This window comes from Chrysemys picta, chromosome 13 (genome assembly GCF_011386835.1).
Source record: "Chrysemys picta bellii isolate R12L10 chromosome 13, ASM1138683v2, whole genome shotgun sequence".
NCBI classification, from domain to species: Eukaryota; Metazoa; Chordata; order Testudines; family Emydidae; genus Chrysemys; species Chrysemys picta.
In genome coordinates this window covers 22,509,850-22,530,829 of record NC_088803.1, presented here as the reverse complement: position 1 = coordinate 22,530,829, position 20,980 = coordinate 22,509,850, and the positions used below count along the sequence as shown (strand labels likewise).

The following is a 20,980-nucleotide window of genomic DNA, read 5'->3' as shown; positions in this document are numbered from 1 at the left end:
TTGCTGACTGCTGTCAGAAGGAAACTGCCAGGCTACTGCACAGTGCAGTACAGGCACCCCAGTGGGAGAACGTAAGAGCAGGCCCCTAATTGTGCCAACACCTCAGAGCTTTGGGAGATGCTCCCTGATTAGCTTGCATGTGCACAGACCTGAAAGCAGGAATCAGTTAAGATTGAAAACAAAATATCTAGCCCACATCACACTTGATTTCTGCCCACCTGGCTCTTTCACTCTCCAGGGCTCTGAGCCTGGCCTGGAGCTCTGTGTTCTGACGCTCCGCCACCTCCCGTCGGCTCCTCTCCCCCTCCAGGGCTCCGAGCGTGGCCCAGAGCTCTGTGTTCTGACGCTCCGCCTCCTCCCGTCGGCTCCTTTCCCCCTCCAGGGCTCTAAGCGTGGCCTGGAGCTCTGTGTTCTGACGCTGCGCCTCCTCCCGTCGGCTCCTCTCCCCCTCCAGGGCTCTAAGCGTGGCCTGGAGCTCTGTGTTCTGACGCTCCGCCTCCTCCCGTCGGCTCCTCTCCCCCTCCAGGGCTCCGAGCGTGGCCCGGAGCTCTGTGTTCTGACGCTCTGCCTCCTCCCGTCGGCTCCTCTCCCCCTCCAGGGCTCTGAGCGTGGCCCGGAGCTCTGTGTTCTGACGCTCCACCTCCTCCCGTTGGCTCCGCTCCCCCTCCAGGGCTCCGAGCGTGGCCTGGAGCTCTGTGTTCTGACGCTCCGCCTCCTCCCGTCGGCTCCTCTCCCCCTCCAGGGCTCCAAGTGTGGCCCGGAGCTCTGTGTTCTGACGCTCCGCCTCCTCCCGTCGGCTCCTCTCCCCCTCCAGGGCTCCAAGTGTGGCCCGGAGCTCTGTGTTCTGACACTCCGCCTCCTCCCGTCGGCTCCTCTCCCCCTCCAGGGCTCTGAGCGTGGCCCGGAGCTCTGTGTTCTGACGCTCCACCTCCTCTCGTCGGCTCCTCTCCCCCTCCAGAGCTCCAAGCGTGGCCCGGAGCTCTGTGTTCTGACGCTCCGCCTCCTCCCATTGGCTCCTCTCCCCCTCTAGAGCTCTGAGTGTGGCCCTGAGCTCTGTGTTCTGACGCTCCGCCTCCTCCTGTCGACTCCCCTCCCCCTCTAACATCTTCTGGATATGAGCAGCCTCCACTATCTTCTGGTTGAATAATTTTTGCACCTCGTTCAATTGCCGCTGAGCCTCCAGGCCAATCTGTTGCCAGGAATCCTTGGTGACCATTAGCTCTTGCACCTGAAATATGACAGAATAGTGGAGGAGCCAGAGGTTAAAGCATGCAATAGCCTTCCTGTATCCTGTGGGGAAAGCAAACAAGCAAATTGAAGTATCATCTGATCTTCAGAGTGCCAGGTTCAAACTCGATATGTTTGGAGACCTAAGAGGAGTAGTTTGTTCACCCAATCCCCATCACTCCCAGAAATAAAAACACCAGCAGCAGGACAGATGGCGATATGCCACTGTGCAGCTGGGATCAGGAGCAAATGGCAGGGGGGCAGGCAGAGGGACTGTCCCTGCCAGCCAAGATTGGGGTGGGACTGGAGTGAGCAGCAGAGTGACGGGGAGAGGGACCGTTCCCACCAGCTGAGATCAGGGGTGAGCAACCAGGCAAAAGACAGAGGGACCTCCCCACGCTGCCCAGCCAGGATCAGGGCTGAGTAGCATGGTGAGGGTCATATTGAGGGTGAGTGACAGGCAGGGGGACTGCCACCCTCCTGGGTGGAATCCCCATTGCACTGTGCCTGGGGCAGTCACCTGGTTTTGCAGGGTGTCTCGCTGCGGAAGGAGAAAGTCTATTTCCTGTTTGAGGGTTTTGACCTCTTCCAGGTGCCTGCTCTCCACTGCCTCCATCTGATTCTGAGCTTCCTGGAGCTCAGCTTGCAGCCCCTCCACGGTGTCCTGCAGCCAGGCCAAAGAGTGAGTCACTGAAAGCTGTGAAATATCAAATCCTGCTCCTTCCTTTCTGTGTCCCAGAGTCCCTCTCACCAACCACATATTTCTGCCTTTGCTCCGCCTGGGTGGTTGTGTGCACAAAACCCACCTGGCTCCATCTTTGCCTCTAGCCTAACCTTCCTTTTACTGAGCTCTCTGGCTTACCAGCTAACTAGGCCTCTGCCCAGGCGCAGCCCTCTCCCTTTCTGCCCCAGTGCTTCTCTCCCAGCTCTGCACTGCCCTCCAGTCCCTGACTTGGTCCCCTTTCTCTCTCCTTTCATCCCCATCTTTTTCTGTCCTATGTATTGGACTCTAACAGCCCGTTCCTTCCTCTCTACTGCTCCCTGCTGGTCAAACCTACCTGCTCTTTCAGTTGCTTCTTCACCTCTTGGCGAAGCTGCTCCAGCTGCTGACAGGCATCTGTCAACTCTTCCTGTGTTTGGAGCAGTGCCTCCAGCAAAGACTCCTTCTCCCTCTCTTTCTCTAGCAGCACCTGCACAAAGAGAAAAGGGGAGAGAGAAGGCTTAACCCTCACAGATATAATGAGTTTGCAAATCCCAGAGGCTAGCTTCTTGTCTCCACTTCACCAGAGACCCAGGTTCTATAGGGAGAATGACAGTGAGAGAACTCCACATTCGATGAGTGTCTCCTCTTATGTGGTGCCAAACCACATGGCACCCCCCAGTTGCCTTAGGTCAATGCAAACATCTGCCTGACTCTGCTGGACCATCTTCAGTGAGGGCATCCCCAGCCTGCAGCTATGCTCCTCAGTTCTTCCCACGAAGCCAGCAGCAGCTCTTGTTTGTGCACATTGGGTTTCAGTAGCAGAGTGTCATGGTCCAAAGAGGACAGGAATCTTTGGCTCTCTTGGAAAGAGTAGGTGGTTAAATGAAAATATCCAGTAGGGCTTGGGAAATCTCTGAGGTGTCATGAGCACATTTTCATCTCTGAGATCTGGTGCAGTCATTCTGATGCTTGCAAGTGCATTGTATGGATATTGCTGTGCCCAGGAACTCAGACAGAAGAGTGGGGCTTTGGGTGGCACACAATAAGGGCCCCTACTGTGGGGATGATCTGGCAGGTGAATTTTGCATACTTAAGAAATGCAGCACATGGACAGCAAGTGGAACAGGAATGGACAACTTCCAATCCCAGGCAATTCTCTGAAAATGGTTTACAAAAAGTTATGGAAATCCACAACTAAAAACTTCATCTAGCTGCACTCAAGGTTGTAAACATGGGTCAATAACTTCAGGGAAAGAGCCTTAAAGAATAATGAATTCTTGAAACACAAATGGTTGAACTGAGGAAAACTGTAAGTTAAAGAAAGACTTTTAAACCCCAAATATCTTAGCTGTTGCAGATCCCAGTAATAGAACAAACATCTAAGATGCAAGTGGACTCCTGTAGAGCTCATTAGCCAGCCTTCACTGACATTACTGGTGCAGGCCTGTGTGCATTCCTACTTCATACAGTCTGAGAAAGAAAGCATACGAGCGCTTCTTCAGTGCTGTCAGAAAAGCAGCAACAAAAGTCAGGGAACGTGTCCAAGAAACCAGAATCCTACATCTTCCGCATCTTCTTCATCTCTCTGGACAGCATTTCTACTAGGCTCACCACCTTGGTATCTAAGCATGGAATCCATGCTGCCCTCGTGCACACAATGCCCTCCCTCTCTGGATGCCAGGCATTCGCCTTCTCTGTCTCAAATCCCATTGCAAAACACTGTGCTCTTGTAAAGCACACAAAGTGTCAAGCCTAAAACTTGGAGCAAAGGCTCAGGCAAAAGTTAACAGAAATGCTGGACCTTCCTGGCAGCCAGCTGCACTCCTGAGCAGCTTGGTGCTGCTGAGAGATAAACATGGGGCTTCTTCAAAAACATTCCTCCTCAGCTTGCAATACATGCAATGCTCCCTGGCTAAAATACCCAGCAGCCCAGGCTCTATCCCCAAAATCTAATCTGTACTGCCCCCTGACTTTAATCTATCAATCCTGCCACCCCCATACACCACGCTGTTTTCCCTTGGGTGTGTGTCTGAGGAGAATGGCTTTCCAGACTCCCTTCCAAAACCAGCTCTTCACACCATGGGCAGGGGCACAGGCAATGCTAGGGAGAGAGGTGAGGCTATAGCAGTGCTTGGCCCTCCCTCCTCGTCATGTGCTAGCAACACTGGTGGAAGGGAGATCCCCTTGCAGCAATGACAGTGACTGCAGCATCCAAGAAGACTAAACATTTTAACAAGCAGAGCCAGCCTTTGCATTTTGAGGCTACACAACCTATTGCAAACATAACAGCATCCTGCCCACCAAGCTCACATCATTATGCTCTGGGCTGGCCAGCCCAAACATAGCCAATTTACTTTATATTAAAAAGGCAGCCAGAGCCCCTCCTCCTCTCCCCTGCAGCTTCAGATCACTCCTCGCCTCTCTCTCCCCCCCGCCCCCTGCATTCGCAGATCACCAGCCGTTCGCATCGGGCCTCCAGGAGTCTGGAGCGCCTCCCCCTGCTCCCCCTCCCCTGCTGCTCAGCGTGCTGCTCAGCAGCACTCTGCGAGGGCGGGAACTGGGCTATGCGCTCTGTGGGGGAGCGCGGCAGCATGGAGCCCAACACGCTGTTCTGAGCGGCATGGTAAGGGGCCCAAGGGGTCGGAGAAGGGGCAGGGGGGTTCTGGAGGGGGCAGTCAAGAAACAGGGAGCAGGGGGAGGGTTGGATGGGACGGGAGTTCTGGGGGGGGCTGTCAGGGGGCGGGGGTGTGGATAAGGTTTTGGGCAGTCGGGACAGGTAGGGGGTAGAGTCCTAGGGGGGCAGTTAGGATGGGGGGGTCTCAGGAGGGGGCAGTCAGGGGACAAGGAGCAGGGGGGTTGGGAGTTCTGGGGAGGGGCTGTCAGGGGGCAGGGGTGGGGAGAGGGATCGGAGCAGTCAGGGGTCAGGGAGCAGGGGGGTTTAGATGGGTCAGGAGTTCTGGGGAGGGGGTCTGTCAGGGGGCGGGGGTGTGGATAAGGTTTTGGACAGTCAGGGGACAGGTAGGGGGTAGGGTCCTAGGGGGGCAGTTAGGATTGGGGGTCTCAGGAGGGGGCAGTCAGGGGACAAGGAGCAGGGAGGCTTAGGTAGGGGGTGGGGTCCTGGGGGGCAGTTAGGGGCAGGGGTCCCAGGAGGGGGCAGTCAGGGGACAAGGAGTGGGGGGGGGTTTGGGGGGTTCTGAGGGGGGCAGTCAGGGGGCAGGAAGTGGGAGGAGCAGGGCTATGGTGGGGCTCCCACCATCCTCTTTTTTGATTGTTGAAATATGGTAACCCTAACATACACTTAGCAGAACAGTAAGCACATCAACCCCAGCAGACACGGAAATGGATTAATATCAAGTCCATGTTGTGAGACTACTTCAGAGTTAGCAGTTCAAACAGAAACAGGCAGACCCAATTTTGCATAAACTCTCAGGGTTAAGAGGATAGCTTTTAGAAACAGCAGAGTTCAGCCCCAAGGTGAGATCATTAGCGCCGTCAATCGATTAAAAAAATTAATTGTGATTAATCATGCTGTTAAACAATAAAAGAATACCATATGATCTGTGACGGGGTATACCAGATCCTCTGAGGCCCCCTATTGGAGGCCTTGTGGCCGTGCCACACCCTGCCCCAAAAAAGGGCAGTGGAGAGGGTCCTCCAAGCTGCCTAGAGTGGCTGGGTGGGACATAGCCAATCAGGGCCCAGCAGCCTAGTGTAAGAAGAGCTGAAGGGCCAGAAGGAGTTCAGTTCCTTCGTGGAGCTGTAGGAATGTGGCTGGCTGAGGGAGCTGAAGGCCCTCGGACAAGGTCAAGCTGCCAGAAGCCAGGGAAAGCGAGAAGGAACTCTGAGCCGATTGTGGGGACTCCATCAGGACAAGCCCTGAGATAAGGGTGAAGACGGCACAGGGCCGCAGGGAAGTGGCCCAGGGAATTAGAGCAGCAGCACGACTTAGATAAAGGGACACAGCAGACAGCTGCTATCTACAGGGTCCCTGGGCTGGGCCCAGTTCCCCCCTCAATCCCCATTAGCCACTGGGGGAAGTGGCCTGGACAGTGAAGCACCCCAAAGGGGAGGACTGAACTATAGTGGCCCAGCTGGAGAGCTGTAGCCAGGAAGCCCAAGAGGGCGAAGACCTTGTCTCCAGGGAGGGAGCCCTGGGACACTGCTCTATCCCAGAGCAGGGGCAACCAGAGAGAGAGAGAGACAGCAGGCACACACATGTCCCCAAGGGGGTGCTCACAAGGGGTGAGTGCACCCCTTTACATGCTCTTACAGTTAAAAGGAGTCACAAGGGAGTACTATTACTGGGTGATGGCCTATTCATGCAGGAGGGAGTTGCCACCCCTATCTGGTCAGCTGTCAAAGTAATAGAAGGTTCTCTGGTATACTACTGCCCCATCCCAGAACAGCCAATGGAAAACCTTTTAGAGAGAGCTACAAACAACTGAAACCACTTTTGAAGGTAAAGAAGGGACATTATAAGAGACAGGGACTGTTCTGTCTATAAAGAGAGACCAAAGGCTGTTTCAGTATAACACAGAATGGAGAGAGGCCCCCTGGATCCTCTTACTGAGGAGCCATCTTGAGAAGTGGAGGTGTCCTCACGAAAAATTGAATCCTTGGTCCTATGAAGCCAGTCAGCTCTGCAACAGACTGAACTTTGGGGGGAACCTACTTTATTAGGCAGGAAAGATCTATTAAAAAGTGAAGACTCAGGTTCATGTCTTATGATTTTGTTTTGTACTTTAATCATTTGTTTCCATCACTCCCTCTTGTTTCTAGTAGAATCTCTATCCTTTCTGAAATAAACCTTCTTCTGTTTCATTATAAGTGCTGGGTGGTTTACAGGAGCAGTGATTTAAGGTAAAACTGGGATACACTGCACCTTTGGGGACAGAGAATCTGGGATTTGTGTGAGGAAGCAGTGTCAGGGGCTGGATATCACAGGAGAATACTTAAAAGGGACTTGGGGAGTAAGACGCATCTATTGTTAACATACAAGGCAAATGCACGGCTGGCATAGCCCAGAGGAGAATGCTAGAGTGGCTGGTTGGGTGGTGGTGTCAGGGAGCTGACACTCAACTAGGCACAAGCAAGATTCCCTCACTCTCGAGGCAGAGGGTAACAAGATGACTCACAGCCCTGAGTGCCCCAAGAACCATCACAAAAGGTAATAGCATTGATGTAATATACTAAGACTTGTGTAAGGCATTTGACTCGGTACTGCATGTTATTTTGATTAAGAAATGTGCATGGTACCAAATCAACATGGTACATATTAAATGGATTTACAACAGGCAATCTCAAGCTGTAATTGTTAATGGAAAATCATCATCAAGTGGCTGTGTTTCTAGTGGGGTCCTGAACGGATAGGTTCTTGGTCCTAAGCTATTTAACATGTTTATCAATGACATAGAAGAAAACAATCAGGACTGATAAAGTTTGCAGATGACACAAAGATTGGGGAAGTGGTAAAGAAGATCACTGCTACAGAGTGATCTGGATCACTTGGTAAGCTGGGTGCAAGCAAACTATGTGTTTTAATACAGCAGATGTAAAGTTACACAGTAGAACCTCAGAGTTATGAACACCTCAGGAATGGAGGTTGTTCATAACTCTGAAATATTCGTAACTCTGAACAAAATGTTATAAACTTTTAAAGAACAACCAGACCTTTTCTAATCTTTTTTTCTAAACTTTCCCTTTAATTTTTAGTAGTTTACATTTAACATACTACTATACTATATTTGCTATTTTTCCATCTCTACTGCTGCCTGATTGCGTACTTCTGATTCCAAATGTTATGTGTAGTTAGTCAGTTCCTAACTCTGATGTTCATAAGTCTGAGGTTCTACGGTACACGTAGGCACAACAAACATAGGCCTTACTCACAGGATAGGGGCTTCTATCCCAGGAGGCCGTGACTGAAAAAGAGTTGGAGGTCATGGTGAAATAAACAGCTGAACATGAGGTCCCAGTGCGACGCTGAGGCCAAAGGGGCTAATGCAATCCTTGGATGCATAAATAAGGGAATCTTGATTGGGAGCAGAGAGGTTGTCGTACCTATGTATTTGTCACTGGTGTGATGACTGCTGGAATACTATGTCCAGTTCTGGTACCCACAATTCAAGAAGCAGGTTCAGAAAAAAGCTACAAGAATGATTAGAGGACTGGAAAATACACCTCAGAGTGGAAGACTTAAGGAACTTAATCTATTTAGCTAAACAAAAAGAGAGTTAAGGGATGGCTTGATCAGTTTATAAGTACCTACATCAGGAACAGAAATTTGATAATGAGCTTTTCAGTCTAGCAGACAAAGGTATAACAAGATCCAACTGCTGGAAGTTGAAGCTAGACAAATTTAGACTGGAAATAAGGTATAAATTTTTAACAGTGAGAGTAATTAACCATTGGGACAAATTACCAAGGGTTGTGATGGATTCTCCATCACTAGCAATTTTAAAATCAAGATTGAATGTTTTCCTAAAAGATCTACTTTAGTTCAAAGAGGAATTCAAGGAAGTCCTATTGCCTGTGTTATGCAGGAGATCACAGCAGATGATCACAACGGTCCCTTCTGGCCTTAGAATCTATAGTAGAACCTCAGAGTTACAAACACCAGAGTTACAAACTGACAGGTCAACCACACACCTCATTTGGAACCGGAAGTACACAATCAGGCAGTAGCAGAGACAAAAAAAGCCAAATACAGTACAGTACTGTGTTAAACATAAACTACTAAAAAAAAAAGGGGGGGGGGAGTTTAAAAAAAGATTTGACAAGGTAAGGGAACTGTTTCTGTGCTTGTTTCATTTAAAGTAAGATGGTTAAAAGCCACATTTTTATTCTGCATAGTAAAGTTTCAAAGCTGTACTAAGTCAGTGTTCAGCTGGAAACTTTTCAAAGAACAACCATAACATTTTGTTCAGAGTTACAAACATTTCAGTTATGAACAACCTCCATTCCCAAGGTGTCCATAACTTTTGAGATTCTACTCTACTAATCTAGATTTCAGCTTCTGCCAGAGAAAAACTGTGAAACTTAATTCCTTAAGGAACAGTAAAAGAAATGAGAAAGTCTACCTCCCAGCATAAAAAAACCAAACAAACCCACACCTACCAAAACAAGACACTCCACAGCACATAATTCTCTCTTGGGGAGAGGATGAGAGAACAAACAACACACGAGAGATGTATACTCGCATTGCTTAATGCACTACTAGAAGGTGTTCAGATACCACAGAGTTAAGTGCAATACAAAACCCTATATAGAAGACAATAGCATCACAAAGATTGCAAACTCCAAGTAACACTGGGCTGATGCCAAAGCATAATCAGTATGGAGTGAATCATGTTAGCAGCTATACATACAGGACTGAAATAATATATAAAGGCCATCATTTTCAAACTTCGGGGCCTAAAATTTGCAGTCTCAATAAGTGGCCTGATTTTCAGAGATGCTGAGTGCCTGTAGCTCCTATTTATGTCAATGGGCACTATGGGAATTCAATGACCTTTGGTGCCTATACATGAATTTCAAAAGCACCTACACACTCCTAAGTCATATGTCCCATTAACTTTGACTTAGGGGCTTTTGAAAATCCCAACCCAGGGTGGTCAACTTTAGGCATCTATGTTTGAAAATTTGGAGAGCAAAGACTAATTAAATTGTTCTGAAAGCTATTTCCAAATCCATGGACCTGTACTATGTGTTATTTCCAATCGAAAGAGTGCTGCTTGAGATGAACTGAGGTAGCTAAAGAGGAAGATGAAAGGAGGAGTATAAAATTACTAGTATGGGAGCAACTATGCTAAAACTGGTGTTAAACCTCTGAGCATGCCCAGTGTGTGGTAGATGCTTTTCAGAAGACTATGCAGACTGACTGAATTGAAGGCTCATGAGGCTAATAATGTGCTTGGCCTGTTCTCCTGATCAACTGGACTCCTGGGAGCTTATTAAATATATGACAGTCTGAAGCTACACAATGGTTCTCTAGGATAGCTCCCTAAGTTGGCCACTGTGCAACAGCCCAGTCTCCAAGTGACATATCACATACAAATAGGAAAACTGGAGTATACACTGGTCACTTTGCAGTTTCCTTATTTAACCACGAAGCAAGCTCTCAGCACTTGCTCTTTACCCTCCACTGACAACATTCCAGCTCCTGATTTACCTTCTGGCTCCATGCCTTAAAAGGAGGCAGATTTCCCTGCCTCAAAGCTGTTCCTGTTTTCTGACATCTTCCTCTACAAGGAGGGTAAGGAAGAAATAGATACCTACCTTTCCATAACTGTTCTTCAAAGTGTGTTGCACATGTCTATGCCACTGTAGGTGATGCCTCATGCACAGATGTCAGAAATTTTTTCCCCTCAGTGGTACCTGTCAGGGTACCTTGAGTGCCCTCTCTCACTTTGCACTACTGTGTGCTGGTGTAAGAGTGTGGAGCTGCCCCGGGACTGTTCCGATATTCAGTTGTTTGTCCTGCGTCCCGACGGATGTATGGTCGGGACGCCATTTGTCCCGATATTTTGGCTCGGGGCACTCCGTTTGTTTTTTGTTTTTTTTGCTTTGGCGGCGCTCCGGCTTTTTTATTTATTTTTTTTGCTTTGGCCCTGCCCCCTCATGTGTCCCAATATTTTGTTCTTGTCGTCTGGTCATCCTAGCTGGCCCTGGGACATAGCTTAGAGGGCCTAACTGAGAGTTTAGTGACTTTAATTGGAAGATAAACTGAGGAAAAAAAACCTGTTACAATGACAGGAGAATTGGGCTCAGCCTGGTGAAGGAGTTGCCTCATGTTACAATGGCTCATCTAACATCAGGCTCCCTGCTACAGTGAAGATATGAAAATTGCTCTGTTGACTTCTCCCCCCCAGACACCTGAGCTGAACCTTTTTCTGCAGACAGCTCATTCCAAGAAGCCAGGAGTCCCCATCCTAGAACAGAATAAAGGTGAGTGAAGTACAAATCCCTCATGCACTATTAATGCAAGTAGCAAAGATAAATGAAAAGGCTCTCATATTTGCTCCTTTGGGCATAAGTAAGGCTATGTTTTAGTCATGGGTATTTTTAGTAAAAGTCATGGAAGGTCACAGGCAGTAAACAAAAATTCACAGCCCGTGACATGTCCATGACTTTTACTATATTTGCCTGACTAAAACTTGGGGGGAGGGGAGAGGGCTTGGGAGGGCGGCCCTGGGGGCACCATGGATGCTGGGGGGAATAGCCTGGGGGGGCGCCATGGGTGCTGGGGAGGGGGGGGGGGGGGTTGGTGGGGCTGGGGCAGGCTCCCTACCTGGCTCCTAGGAAGCGGGGACCCCAGCTCCTTGCTCCACGTGCTGCAGAGGCTGGGGGAGGCTCTGCCCCAAGCCCCGGTTCTACAACTCCCATTGGCTGGGAACTGCGGCCAATGGGAGCTGCAGAGGCAGTGCCTACGAGCGGAGGAAGCAGGTGGAGCTAGGAGCTGAGGGAGGGGAGTTGCAGTTGCCAATCCAGGGAGCCCCCGCCCCAGGTAAACTACTATTGCTGGGGGTTGGGAGGAGCCAAGACTGCCCCAGCAGCAGCCAGTGCACCTGGCCCGGGGGCTGCCCGAGCTGCTCAGGCCGCCCCCCAGCCAGGCGCACCGGCTGCTGCAGAAGTCATGGAAAGTCATGGAATCTGTGACTTCTGTGGCTTCCTTGACAAACATGGAGCCTTAGGCAGTTCAGGAAAGATTTCCCCCACTCCCTACTCTGCATTGCACAATTGCCCAGCTGTGGGCATTTCATCTTCCTTTGCAGTATCAACTATCCATCACTGTCAGAAGTAGGACACAGACTTTCATGGGCAATCACCTGATCTGGGTTGGTAGATCCCGATTTCCTATGCTAAAGAGAAGATATTTTATCACCTTCAAGAAGACTCTTACTTCTGCCTAGACACCTGTGTTATGGGAAACTTCACCAGTCAGGAGACAAAAGGTATCTGCTGCTTAAATGCACAAGTTTCCCTCCCAAACCCTTTACCTCTTGCCTGGCATTTTCAGCCCTAGCTCGCTCCTCTTCTTTCTGAGATTGCATAGTAGCAGCCTCCTGCTTCAGCTCCAACAGTTTCTTCTCATAAGCACCTTCTGCTTCTGCTTTCTCTTGGGCTGAGAGCTCCGACACCTCTTTCAGCTCTGCGCGGTGCCATTCCTGCTCACTCTTCTAACAATCAGAAAAAGAGCCATTAGGTGCTTCAGACTTAGGCCACCTCCTCCTATCACAGCTTGCTGATATGGCACCAGCCAAAGGCCCAGGTCAGAGTTCCCTCCACCAACATGAAGCATCAACAGCATACACATTATTGGCAGTGCTGTAGGAAGCAGTTATTTTCCAAGGGGACTCCTAGTGACCTTGGAGGGGAAACTGCACCCCGCCTCCCTCCACCTGCTGCCCTTCCCTCCTGTGAGGATTCTCTCCCTCTGTTCCTGTAGGATTTTCCGTATCACCATCCCCAGTATTTGCTTCTACTCTTATTTCCTGTGATCCCAGAGCTTAATTCAACATTTTGATTAATGCATAATAAGCACAAACTGCATACAGAATGAGGAGACCCGCCCCCATGACTCAGGCTGGGCCAGACAGTGTGAAGCTATTCCATGGCTCCCTCAGCCAAAGTCCAGCAGGAAAGGAGCACAGCTTCCTGCAGCTCTTCTGAGGCTCCTCCTGACTTCTGCATTATTACACCCTCTGGGCAACCCGCTGCAAGGTGCCAGAGCCTCAGGTGGCTGTTTCATATCAATCTGTGAGCCTGGGCACAATTTCAACCCCTGGCTGTCAGGCCTTCTGAACATAGTTGATTGCAGAGCCAGTCCCAGGGCCCTCCTGAACTTGGGGCTGGATGTGGTGCCCCATGGCAGGTCACATAAAAGCAGCAGGGAAGAGCCTGAGAAAGGAGCCTTTGCATACCTGCAGCAGCCACTTTCAACCACTGCTGCCTGGCCCCAGCAAGGCGTTGAGGAGGAAAGGTACTCACGCCTATCACCACCAGCCACTGTCACCAGCTAGGTGCTCCCTATGCTGCCTTGACCAGAGGAGTGACTTGATCAGGCATCCCCAACTAGCCATGTACGCAGCATGTTACCAGTAGCAAACCATAAAGCAACAGTAGCCACAAACGGCATGCATGAAATCCCTCTTCACATACACCAATTGCTGACTAATTTCAGGTAACTGAGCCACTGGGAAAAGTCACCATCTGTTTGTGGGTGCAGGGGATGTGTAAAGAGTTTTATGTGTCTAGTTCATCCTGCCCTACTGTTCTTGGGTGTCTATGCTGAGCAATTTCTCCTTCCATTGCCCAGTCCTGATCCCACACAGTGTTGCTCCTTAAGCACTGGATAAATAAACTGCAATACAAAAAATAAACAACCAGATTTGATCACATGACAAGTCACATTAGGACAGGGTTAAAGTGAGACGATAAACTCCCTCCAAGGCACTGAGATACAGCTTTACTTACATCTCCCCTGTGTGTCACTGGGTTGGTTATTTCTACCCAATTCACGGTTGTGAAAAACGCGTCATGGTCGTGAAAATCTGGTCTCCACTGTGAAATCTGGTCTTTTGTGTACTACTACCCTATACTATATAGATTTCACAGGGTAGACCAGCATTTCTCAAACTGGGGGTCCCGACCCAAAAGGAGGTTGAGGGCGGGGGTTACAAGATTATTGTAGCGGGATCATGGTATTGCCACCCTTACTTCTGCGCTGCTTTCAGAGATGGGTGTCTGGAAAGCAGTGGCTGCTGGCCAGGTGCCCAGCTCTGAAGGCAGCACTGTCAGCAGCAGCACAGAAGTAAGGGTGGCAATGGGCAGTCGGAGAGTGGTGGCTGCTGGCCAAGGGCCTAGCTCTGAAGGCAGCAGCACAGAAGTAAGGGTGACAATACCATACCATCCTTATTTCTATGCTGCTGCTGGCAGTGGCGCTGTCTTCAGAGCTGGACTCCCGGCCAGCAGATACCGCTCTCCGGCCACCCAACTCTGAAGGCAGTGCTGCGGCCAGCAGCAGCGCAGAAGTAAGGGTGGCAATACCACAACCCCCCTACAATAACCTTACAATGCCCCCACTACCCCCTTTTGGGTCAGTACCCCTACAGTTACAACACTGTGAAATTTCAGATTTAAATATCCGAAACATGAAATTTATGATTTTTTAAATCCTATAACCATGAAATTGGCCAAAATGGACTGTGAATTTGGTAGGGCCTTGGTTAATTCCTTTCTCTGAGCAGGTCTGTACAGCAGAGTTAACTCAGGGGATCAGTACCCGGGTTGGCCTAATTCAGGTGTGAACAGTCACACTGCAGAGCCATACGAGAGTTGCTGTGTCTACAGTGGATGGATTCACCCATGTGAGATGCTAAGACTTCTGGCGGAACATCCTATGGTTCTCTGTGCTGCACCAAGCTGAGCTGCTCTAATTCTTTCCCAGTGAATTGTGGGAGAATCTGACAATCCCGGGCACACTGGGAGAATTGTGGGAAGGCGCTGGAGGACTATCTGCACTTGAGAGGTTTAGCCTGTGTCCTCACTGCAAAGTAGGTATGTTACCAACCTGGGTCAAAGTGACACCCGGGCTTAAGCCTACAACCCAGGATGGATCAGCTAGACCAGGTGGAAAGCATTATCAGGCTTGGGTGAGAGGTCTGAGTTTTCAGCTGGGAGGTGGATTAGGGACAACATGTGAGTAAGAGCCCGGGTTAAATCAGCAGTTCAGCACTTTGTCAGAACTTCATGACTTGTTTCCTGTTGCCCCCAATCTAATCTCTTCAGGTCCCATTGAAGCTTGGCTTTGACGCCATTGTGTTTCTTCCCCCTCCACTGTGGTATTGTCTGCAAATTGTTCACAATTATATTCCCCTTGAACACCCAACGAAGAATAAGGCTTGATGATAAACTTCACCTCCAGAGCAACAGCCCAAACAAGCAAAGGCATGAGAGGGAGCTCTACTTGAAGAGCAACACATACTGAGAGACTGTCTTGTTTCACTTGATTGCCTCTATGATGCAAGCAGCCCCAGGATCCACTTGGAGAAGCTATATGGACCAGCACCAATCTGCAGACCAAACTTTAGAAACACCATCATCATACCTAGCTGTACACGCAGCCATGCAGTGCACTACTGGTGGACTGACAGACCCATATTAAACAGCAACTTATTCATAACATTTATTCCACAAACATCACCCTCTTCTGCTTGAAGAGCATCTGCAAACAGGTTAAAGTTTTCCCAGATTTGTCCATTGTTTCATGAACGTTGTGTGCATACACATCATAGTCTATGGATTGCTTAAAAATGGTCCACTGCAAATATCTGCTGTACATGATATACTTCTATTTTTCCTCTATAGAATGGATTATGTAACAAAGGATTTTCAAAACTGTCTGAGGGATCTGGATGCCCAATTCCTATTAGAAATTAATAGGCATTGACACTCTCATTCTTACTGTACTTAGTGGCCTTCTATTTTTTGTCACCACCACAGTCATGATCACAAAGTAATTGTATGAACATAGCCATGTATTGGCAGCGAGTCTGTATATGAAGCACATGCACCTCTCAAAGAGAAAAAACAAAACTTTAGAGCTTTGGAATGTCCTAGCTGTCTTGCAGTGGAATGGAATCCAGCATACAAGGTGTTGTTAGTAAATCATACAAGGTTGCAGTAGCAAACATTGTACAGGGAGGGTCAGTACAGTATCTGAGGAGAGCAATAAACATTAATGAAAACATTAAAATGGGCCCAGGGGCTTGCCTGGTCTTAACCATTCAAACCCACTGGCTTTGCCCTTTGACATTGGCCATCCTACCACCTACCAGCTCTTGCAGGAGCTTGTTCATTTCCTCCTCATACGCAGCTTGCCGAAGGCTAAGGGTATCTTGATATTGCTGCTCTGTCCGTGAGAGCTGCTGTGCCATATCCTCCCGCTCCCGCTCCATTGTGGACCTCTCTGTTTCCAGCTCACAACGAAGGCACTTCACTTCTCCTGCAGAAGAAGAGACATAGCAAGAGTTTGAACCCCTCTCACTTCCTTGAGCTATTAAGTGCTCAGCTGCACCATGCCAGGGCCTTCTCTGTCCCAGAGAGTGAAAGGGCCATGTCCATCTCTCATTCCCCAGAGGCCCCTCTGCCCCATCCACGGAAGGGGCATCTCCGGTGGGCTGTGCTTCTCAGCTTCTTACCTTGTATCACCTCTTTGGCCTGGATGACTGTTTGAACGTTGATTTCCAACTGACCCCTAGTGACCTCCAGCTGAGACACCTGCTGCTGAGCCTCGAACAGGCTGGATTCTAAGATCTCCTTTGCTGATCTACAGGATATAAATACAGAGCAATAATGAATCTCTTGCACTTGCAGTGTAGCTGTAGTCATGTCAGTCCCCAGATATTAGAGACATAGTGGATGAGATAATATCTTTTATTGGACCAACTTCCGTTGATGAGAAAGACAAGCTTCTGAACTTACACTGAGCTATTCTTCAGGTCTTGGATTCTGTACACAGAATGTCACAGCTATATATATGGTGGAACACATTGTTTATCATAAGTAGTTAACACATATTTCAAGGGGCCATTCCAGGTAAAGTGAAGTTAATGGGCCACTTCCATGCAGTCCATTTCCATGCTGATGACACCACTCCCAGAACTCCATCACCTCCCAGCACAGTGGAGATGATCAAGTGCCTCTCTGCTTGTTTATATAGTAATTGCCGAAGTGTTGTCCATCAGGACCTACACTGTGGCATTTTGGAGGACTGATGGGAATGCTATCCAAACCAGTTTGATGGCTCTCGGTTCAAAAACTGTGTGGCGCTTGAGATCATCCTGGGACCACAAGCCTAGCATTTGCAGGTGGTGTAAGTGGGCCCCCTACCTTGTCCCTGACAAATCTGTGACCAGTGTCATTATCATGGAGGGGGCCATTGATGACTTCAGTGCCAGGGTTGATACTAGTGCCAATGCTGATGCCGGCGCCAGGTCAGCTTCGGTGCCTCTTTTTCTGCAGAGGTCTTTAGAGTTGCCTGCCTGCTAGATGGAGTGCTGAAAGATGTGGGTTTGGCCATCGAAAGGGTCTTCAAGCTTGGCTTTTCTGGATCAGATGCCACTCTCATAGATTGCTCCAGAAGATGGAGTTTCAGCCTTGTATCCCTTGACTTGCAAGTTCTTGCAGAGAAGAGGCAGACAGAGCACTGGCTTGGGACATGAGACTTTCTCAAAGAGAATAGGCATCTGCAGGGCCCATCTTTCAGAGGAATTAGCTCATTGCAGGGCAGACAAGGCTTAAAGCCTGTGGGTTTTGAATTTCCCATTCTAGGAGCCTATGCAGGGGGCCCTTGTATGGGGGGGGGCCTGGACACCAGGGTCTGCAGGCAGCTTTTGGTTCAACAAGTGCTAGAACAGACTATGGAACAAAAATAAATAATGAAGATGGTTCTGAGGAATCTCAGAAGATTTGAAGGACTTTTTTTTTTTTTTTGAGAAATTTAGCTGGAGCTAAAGTCCATGGGTCTGATACCAGCTAAGTTCTGTCTCACTGCCAGAAGCAGTAAGAGGGAACTGTGTGAGGGTTGTGGACACCCTGGCCTTTATAGCCTCATAAAACAGCATTGCGGCAGTACAGGATGCATGCGTAGCCTCTAATTGACAGTGCTCTTCAAAAATATCTGGTTCTGTGCACAAGGGCACAGCGCACCTAGTGTGGGGTCCACACTGACGCATACACAAAGAACAGCTCTGAGTATCAAAAGCTGTAAGGAGACCGTAGTCAATACCAGAGAACTGCTCTGGATGGATAACTGCTATTACACAGAATCCAAGAATTTCTGTGCACTGATATGATGGATGTGTGAAACTAGATGTCTTTGACGTCAAAAGCCACAAATCAATCTCCTGGACTCAGGGAAGAAATCTCAGAAGTCAAAATCACCATACAAAATTTGAACTTTCTGATGTACTCATTTAGTTTTTGAAGATTCAATATGGAACAAAGACGTCTGCTTTTTGGAAACAAGCACTGGTGAAAGATCACTTCTATAGCTCCTAGACTGAGGAATGATGGGACTATATCCCTTAGCACTTTCTCCTGACAAGGATGCCCGTAAAGGGATCAGAAAGGGAAACTGAATGCAAATGAATGGCATAACCTGATTCTACTATCTCCAGGACCCATTAATAACTGTACTCTGTGCTTCAAGGAAGAAGGAAAGTCAGTCCCCAAACAGAAACCCAGAAGGAAATTACTCCAGAATGGGAAGTGAGCCAACATCCCCTGGGAGCCCCATTTGATTTGTAGTGTGGAGGATTAAGATGCAGCTGTAGAAACAGCAGCAGCTCTTGCTGTCTTCTCTGAAGTGCTTTGACTTCTGCCTATCAAAGGATCTTTGTAACCCACCCTATCACCTGTTGTGACTGATGTTCACATTGGCAAAGGAAGGGAGCTGGTCTCGTCTAATAACGACTATATAAACCTACAGATTGCTAGTTTTTCCATTGTCTCATCAGTTTTCATACTGAAAAGGTTTGGTCCATCAAACAGAAAGTCCTCTGCTTTAGCTTGTACATTGATGAAGGGTGAGTGGTAGTCCTGATGAGGGAGCAAAAAGCTGTCTGAATCATTGTACAGAGCTCTAAGCTCAAGATTCAGAATCTTCTGTCATCTGGACACAATGGATTTGGATTTGGTTGCAGTCTCCTCTGGAACTGTTCCAGGAAAGGCGGAAGTGAATCCCAGAAGAAAAAATTTTAACTTGGAAATAGAGCCTGATAAATTGCAATACACATTTCAGCATGGCATCACCCAATATAGATCCTGGGCATACAGAAGATGGAGTAAATCCAGAACTCAGGCTTGTTCCAGGAAGTCCTTATTTATCAGAATAGCTAAATTAACCCTATTCTTGAGTTTCATAATGTCAAAAGTCAATTATATTTCTCTAGCATGACTGACAACTCAAAGTCAAAGGCATCACCAATATAACCTAGCCATTTCTGGAAGCTTCTAAAAATCACCTAGAAGGGATGAAGAACTATTTCTAACCACTTCACAAGAGAGGCAGAAGATGGAACAGCTTGTTCTCTAGGTCCAGTAACTATCTCTTGTTTTTCTACAAGATAAACTCTAGAGATTATTTTGGGGAAGTTCTATGACCTTTGTTACACAGGAGGTTGGACTAGATGTGTGAAATTCTATACCTTGGGAGCACCCTGTATCCCCCATATTCTTTATTTATATATAATTGTGATATTGCTATAAATCAGGCCATGTGAGGTATCAGGAGAAAGATTATGATCTGCTGAAAGTCACTGTTCTATCTAAATATGTATATCATTGGCACATATGAAGTTATGAGATTGTGTTGTATGGTTGTCACTAAAACCTGGTATAAGTTGGGGAACTGACCAAACGTTAGCTACCTAGAGACTCTGAGACAACAGCAAGGAAAGTAACCAATGCCCGGGCGGGTGTCGAACAACCATCAACAGCCATTGTCCAGCAAGGGAGCTACAATGCAATGACTCACCTGCATGAGGCCACACCAGGGAAATTGTTCAACCTTGCCTGGGGACTCAGCAATGCCCACCAGATATGCCTGGTCTTGCGTTCTCCAAGCACATGGGACTAAAGGTCTAAAACAGAACACAGTGGCCCAATACCTGGCCTTTCTCCTTCCCCCACCTATGCTGCAAGCAACAAGGACACTCAGAAGACTGAAGACTCCAACAGAGGAGACTGGCCCAAATTTCTAGGGAAAAACCGATGTACTATGAACTGCAATATCCAGTGGGGTGATATCTTAATCTAGATGTTGCCCAATCTAATAGGGTTGAGAGTTTAGATTGCGTGCTTTATTTTCTTTGGTAGCTAACTCTGACTTTTTGCCTATCACTTAAAATCTATCTTTTGTAGTCAATACATTTGTTTAACTGTTTACCTTTACCAATGAGCTTGCCTGAAGTGTTTGGTAAATCTGCTCAGGTTTACAAAGCTGGTGTATATGCACTTTCCATTGATGAAGTGGTGAACCAATTAATAAATTTGCATTGCTCAAGAAAGGGTCTCGAGCAGTGCAAGGCAGTATATTCCTGAGGTACAAGGCTGGGAGCTGGGGGGATTTGGCTGGTGCCTTGCTCTGTGTGATTCATGAGTGGCTCTGGAAGCATTCATGCAATCTAGCTGGGTGTGGGGCTCCACATGCCATTGTGCTGAGTGATAACAGCGCCTGGAGGGATTTGCTACATGTCACTTGCAAAGCATTGTGAGAGACAGCTCAGGCTGGAGAGTTAAGGGGGCACTGCGGTCCCACCATCCCAGGTTGCACCCTGGGATCCCGTCACAAGATGATCACAATGGTCCCATCTGGCCCTGGAATCTATGATTCTCCTGTTCCTCTTCATAGAATCATAGAAGATTATATTTAGAAGAGACCTCAGGAGGTCATCTAGTCCAACCCCCTGCTCAAAGCAGGGCCAACCCCAACTAAATCATCCCAGCCAGGGCTTTGTCAAGCCGGGCCTTAAAAACCTCTAAGAATGGAGATTCCACCACCTCCCTAGGGAACCCATTCCAGTGCTTCACCACCCTCCCACTGAAATAGTTTTCCCTAATATCCAACCGAGACCTCCCCCACTGCAACTTGAGACCTTTGCTCCTTGTTCTGTTATCTGCTACCACTGAGAACAGCCTAGCTCCATCCTCTTTGGAACCCCCATTCAAGTAGTTGGAGGCTGCTATCAAATCCCCCCTCACTCTTCTTTTCTGCAGACTAAATAAGCCCAGTTCCCTCAGCCTCTCCTCCTAAGTCATGTGCCCCAGCCCCCTAATCATTTTTGTTGCCCTCCACTGGACTCTCTCCAATGTATCCACATCCTTTCTGTAGTGGGGGGCCCAAAACGGGATGCAATACTCCTTTTCCTCACATTGGAGCACAGGACTGGAAGGGACCTCCTGAGTCATCGAGTCCAGTCCCCTATTATTGAAGGCAACCACATCACCTAATCTCAGTCATACATTTATCAAGAGCTATCTTAAAAT

The 20,980-nt window shown here is 48.4% G+C and overlaps 1 protein-coding gene across 13 annotated transcripts in view; it reads right to left on the bottom strand.

The window, feature by feature from the left end:
• Positions 1–20,980, bottom strand: part of CEP250 (centrosomal protein 250) — a 134,974-nt gene that overhangs the window by 31,793 nt on the left and 82,201 nt on the right. For all 13 annotated transcript variants that reach the window (XM_065566571.1, XM_065566574.1, XM_065566577.1 and 10 more), the window contains 6 exons: positions 16,132–16,259; positions 15,766–15,935; positions 11,929–12,108; positions 2,286–2,417; positions 1,748–1,891; positions 219–1,228 (listed from right to left, as the gene is read on the bottom strand). In XM_065566571.1, coding sequence (XP_065422643.1) covers positions 219–1,228; positions 1,748–1,891; positions 2,286–2,417; positions 11,929–12,108; positions 15,766–15,935; positions 16,132–16,259 — 1,764 coding nt within the window. The remainder of the gene's footprint in view (positions 1–218; positions 1,229–1,747; positions 1,892–2,285; positions 2,418–11,928; positions 12,109–15,765; positions 15,936–16,131; positions 16,260–20,980) is intronic.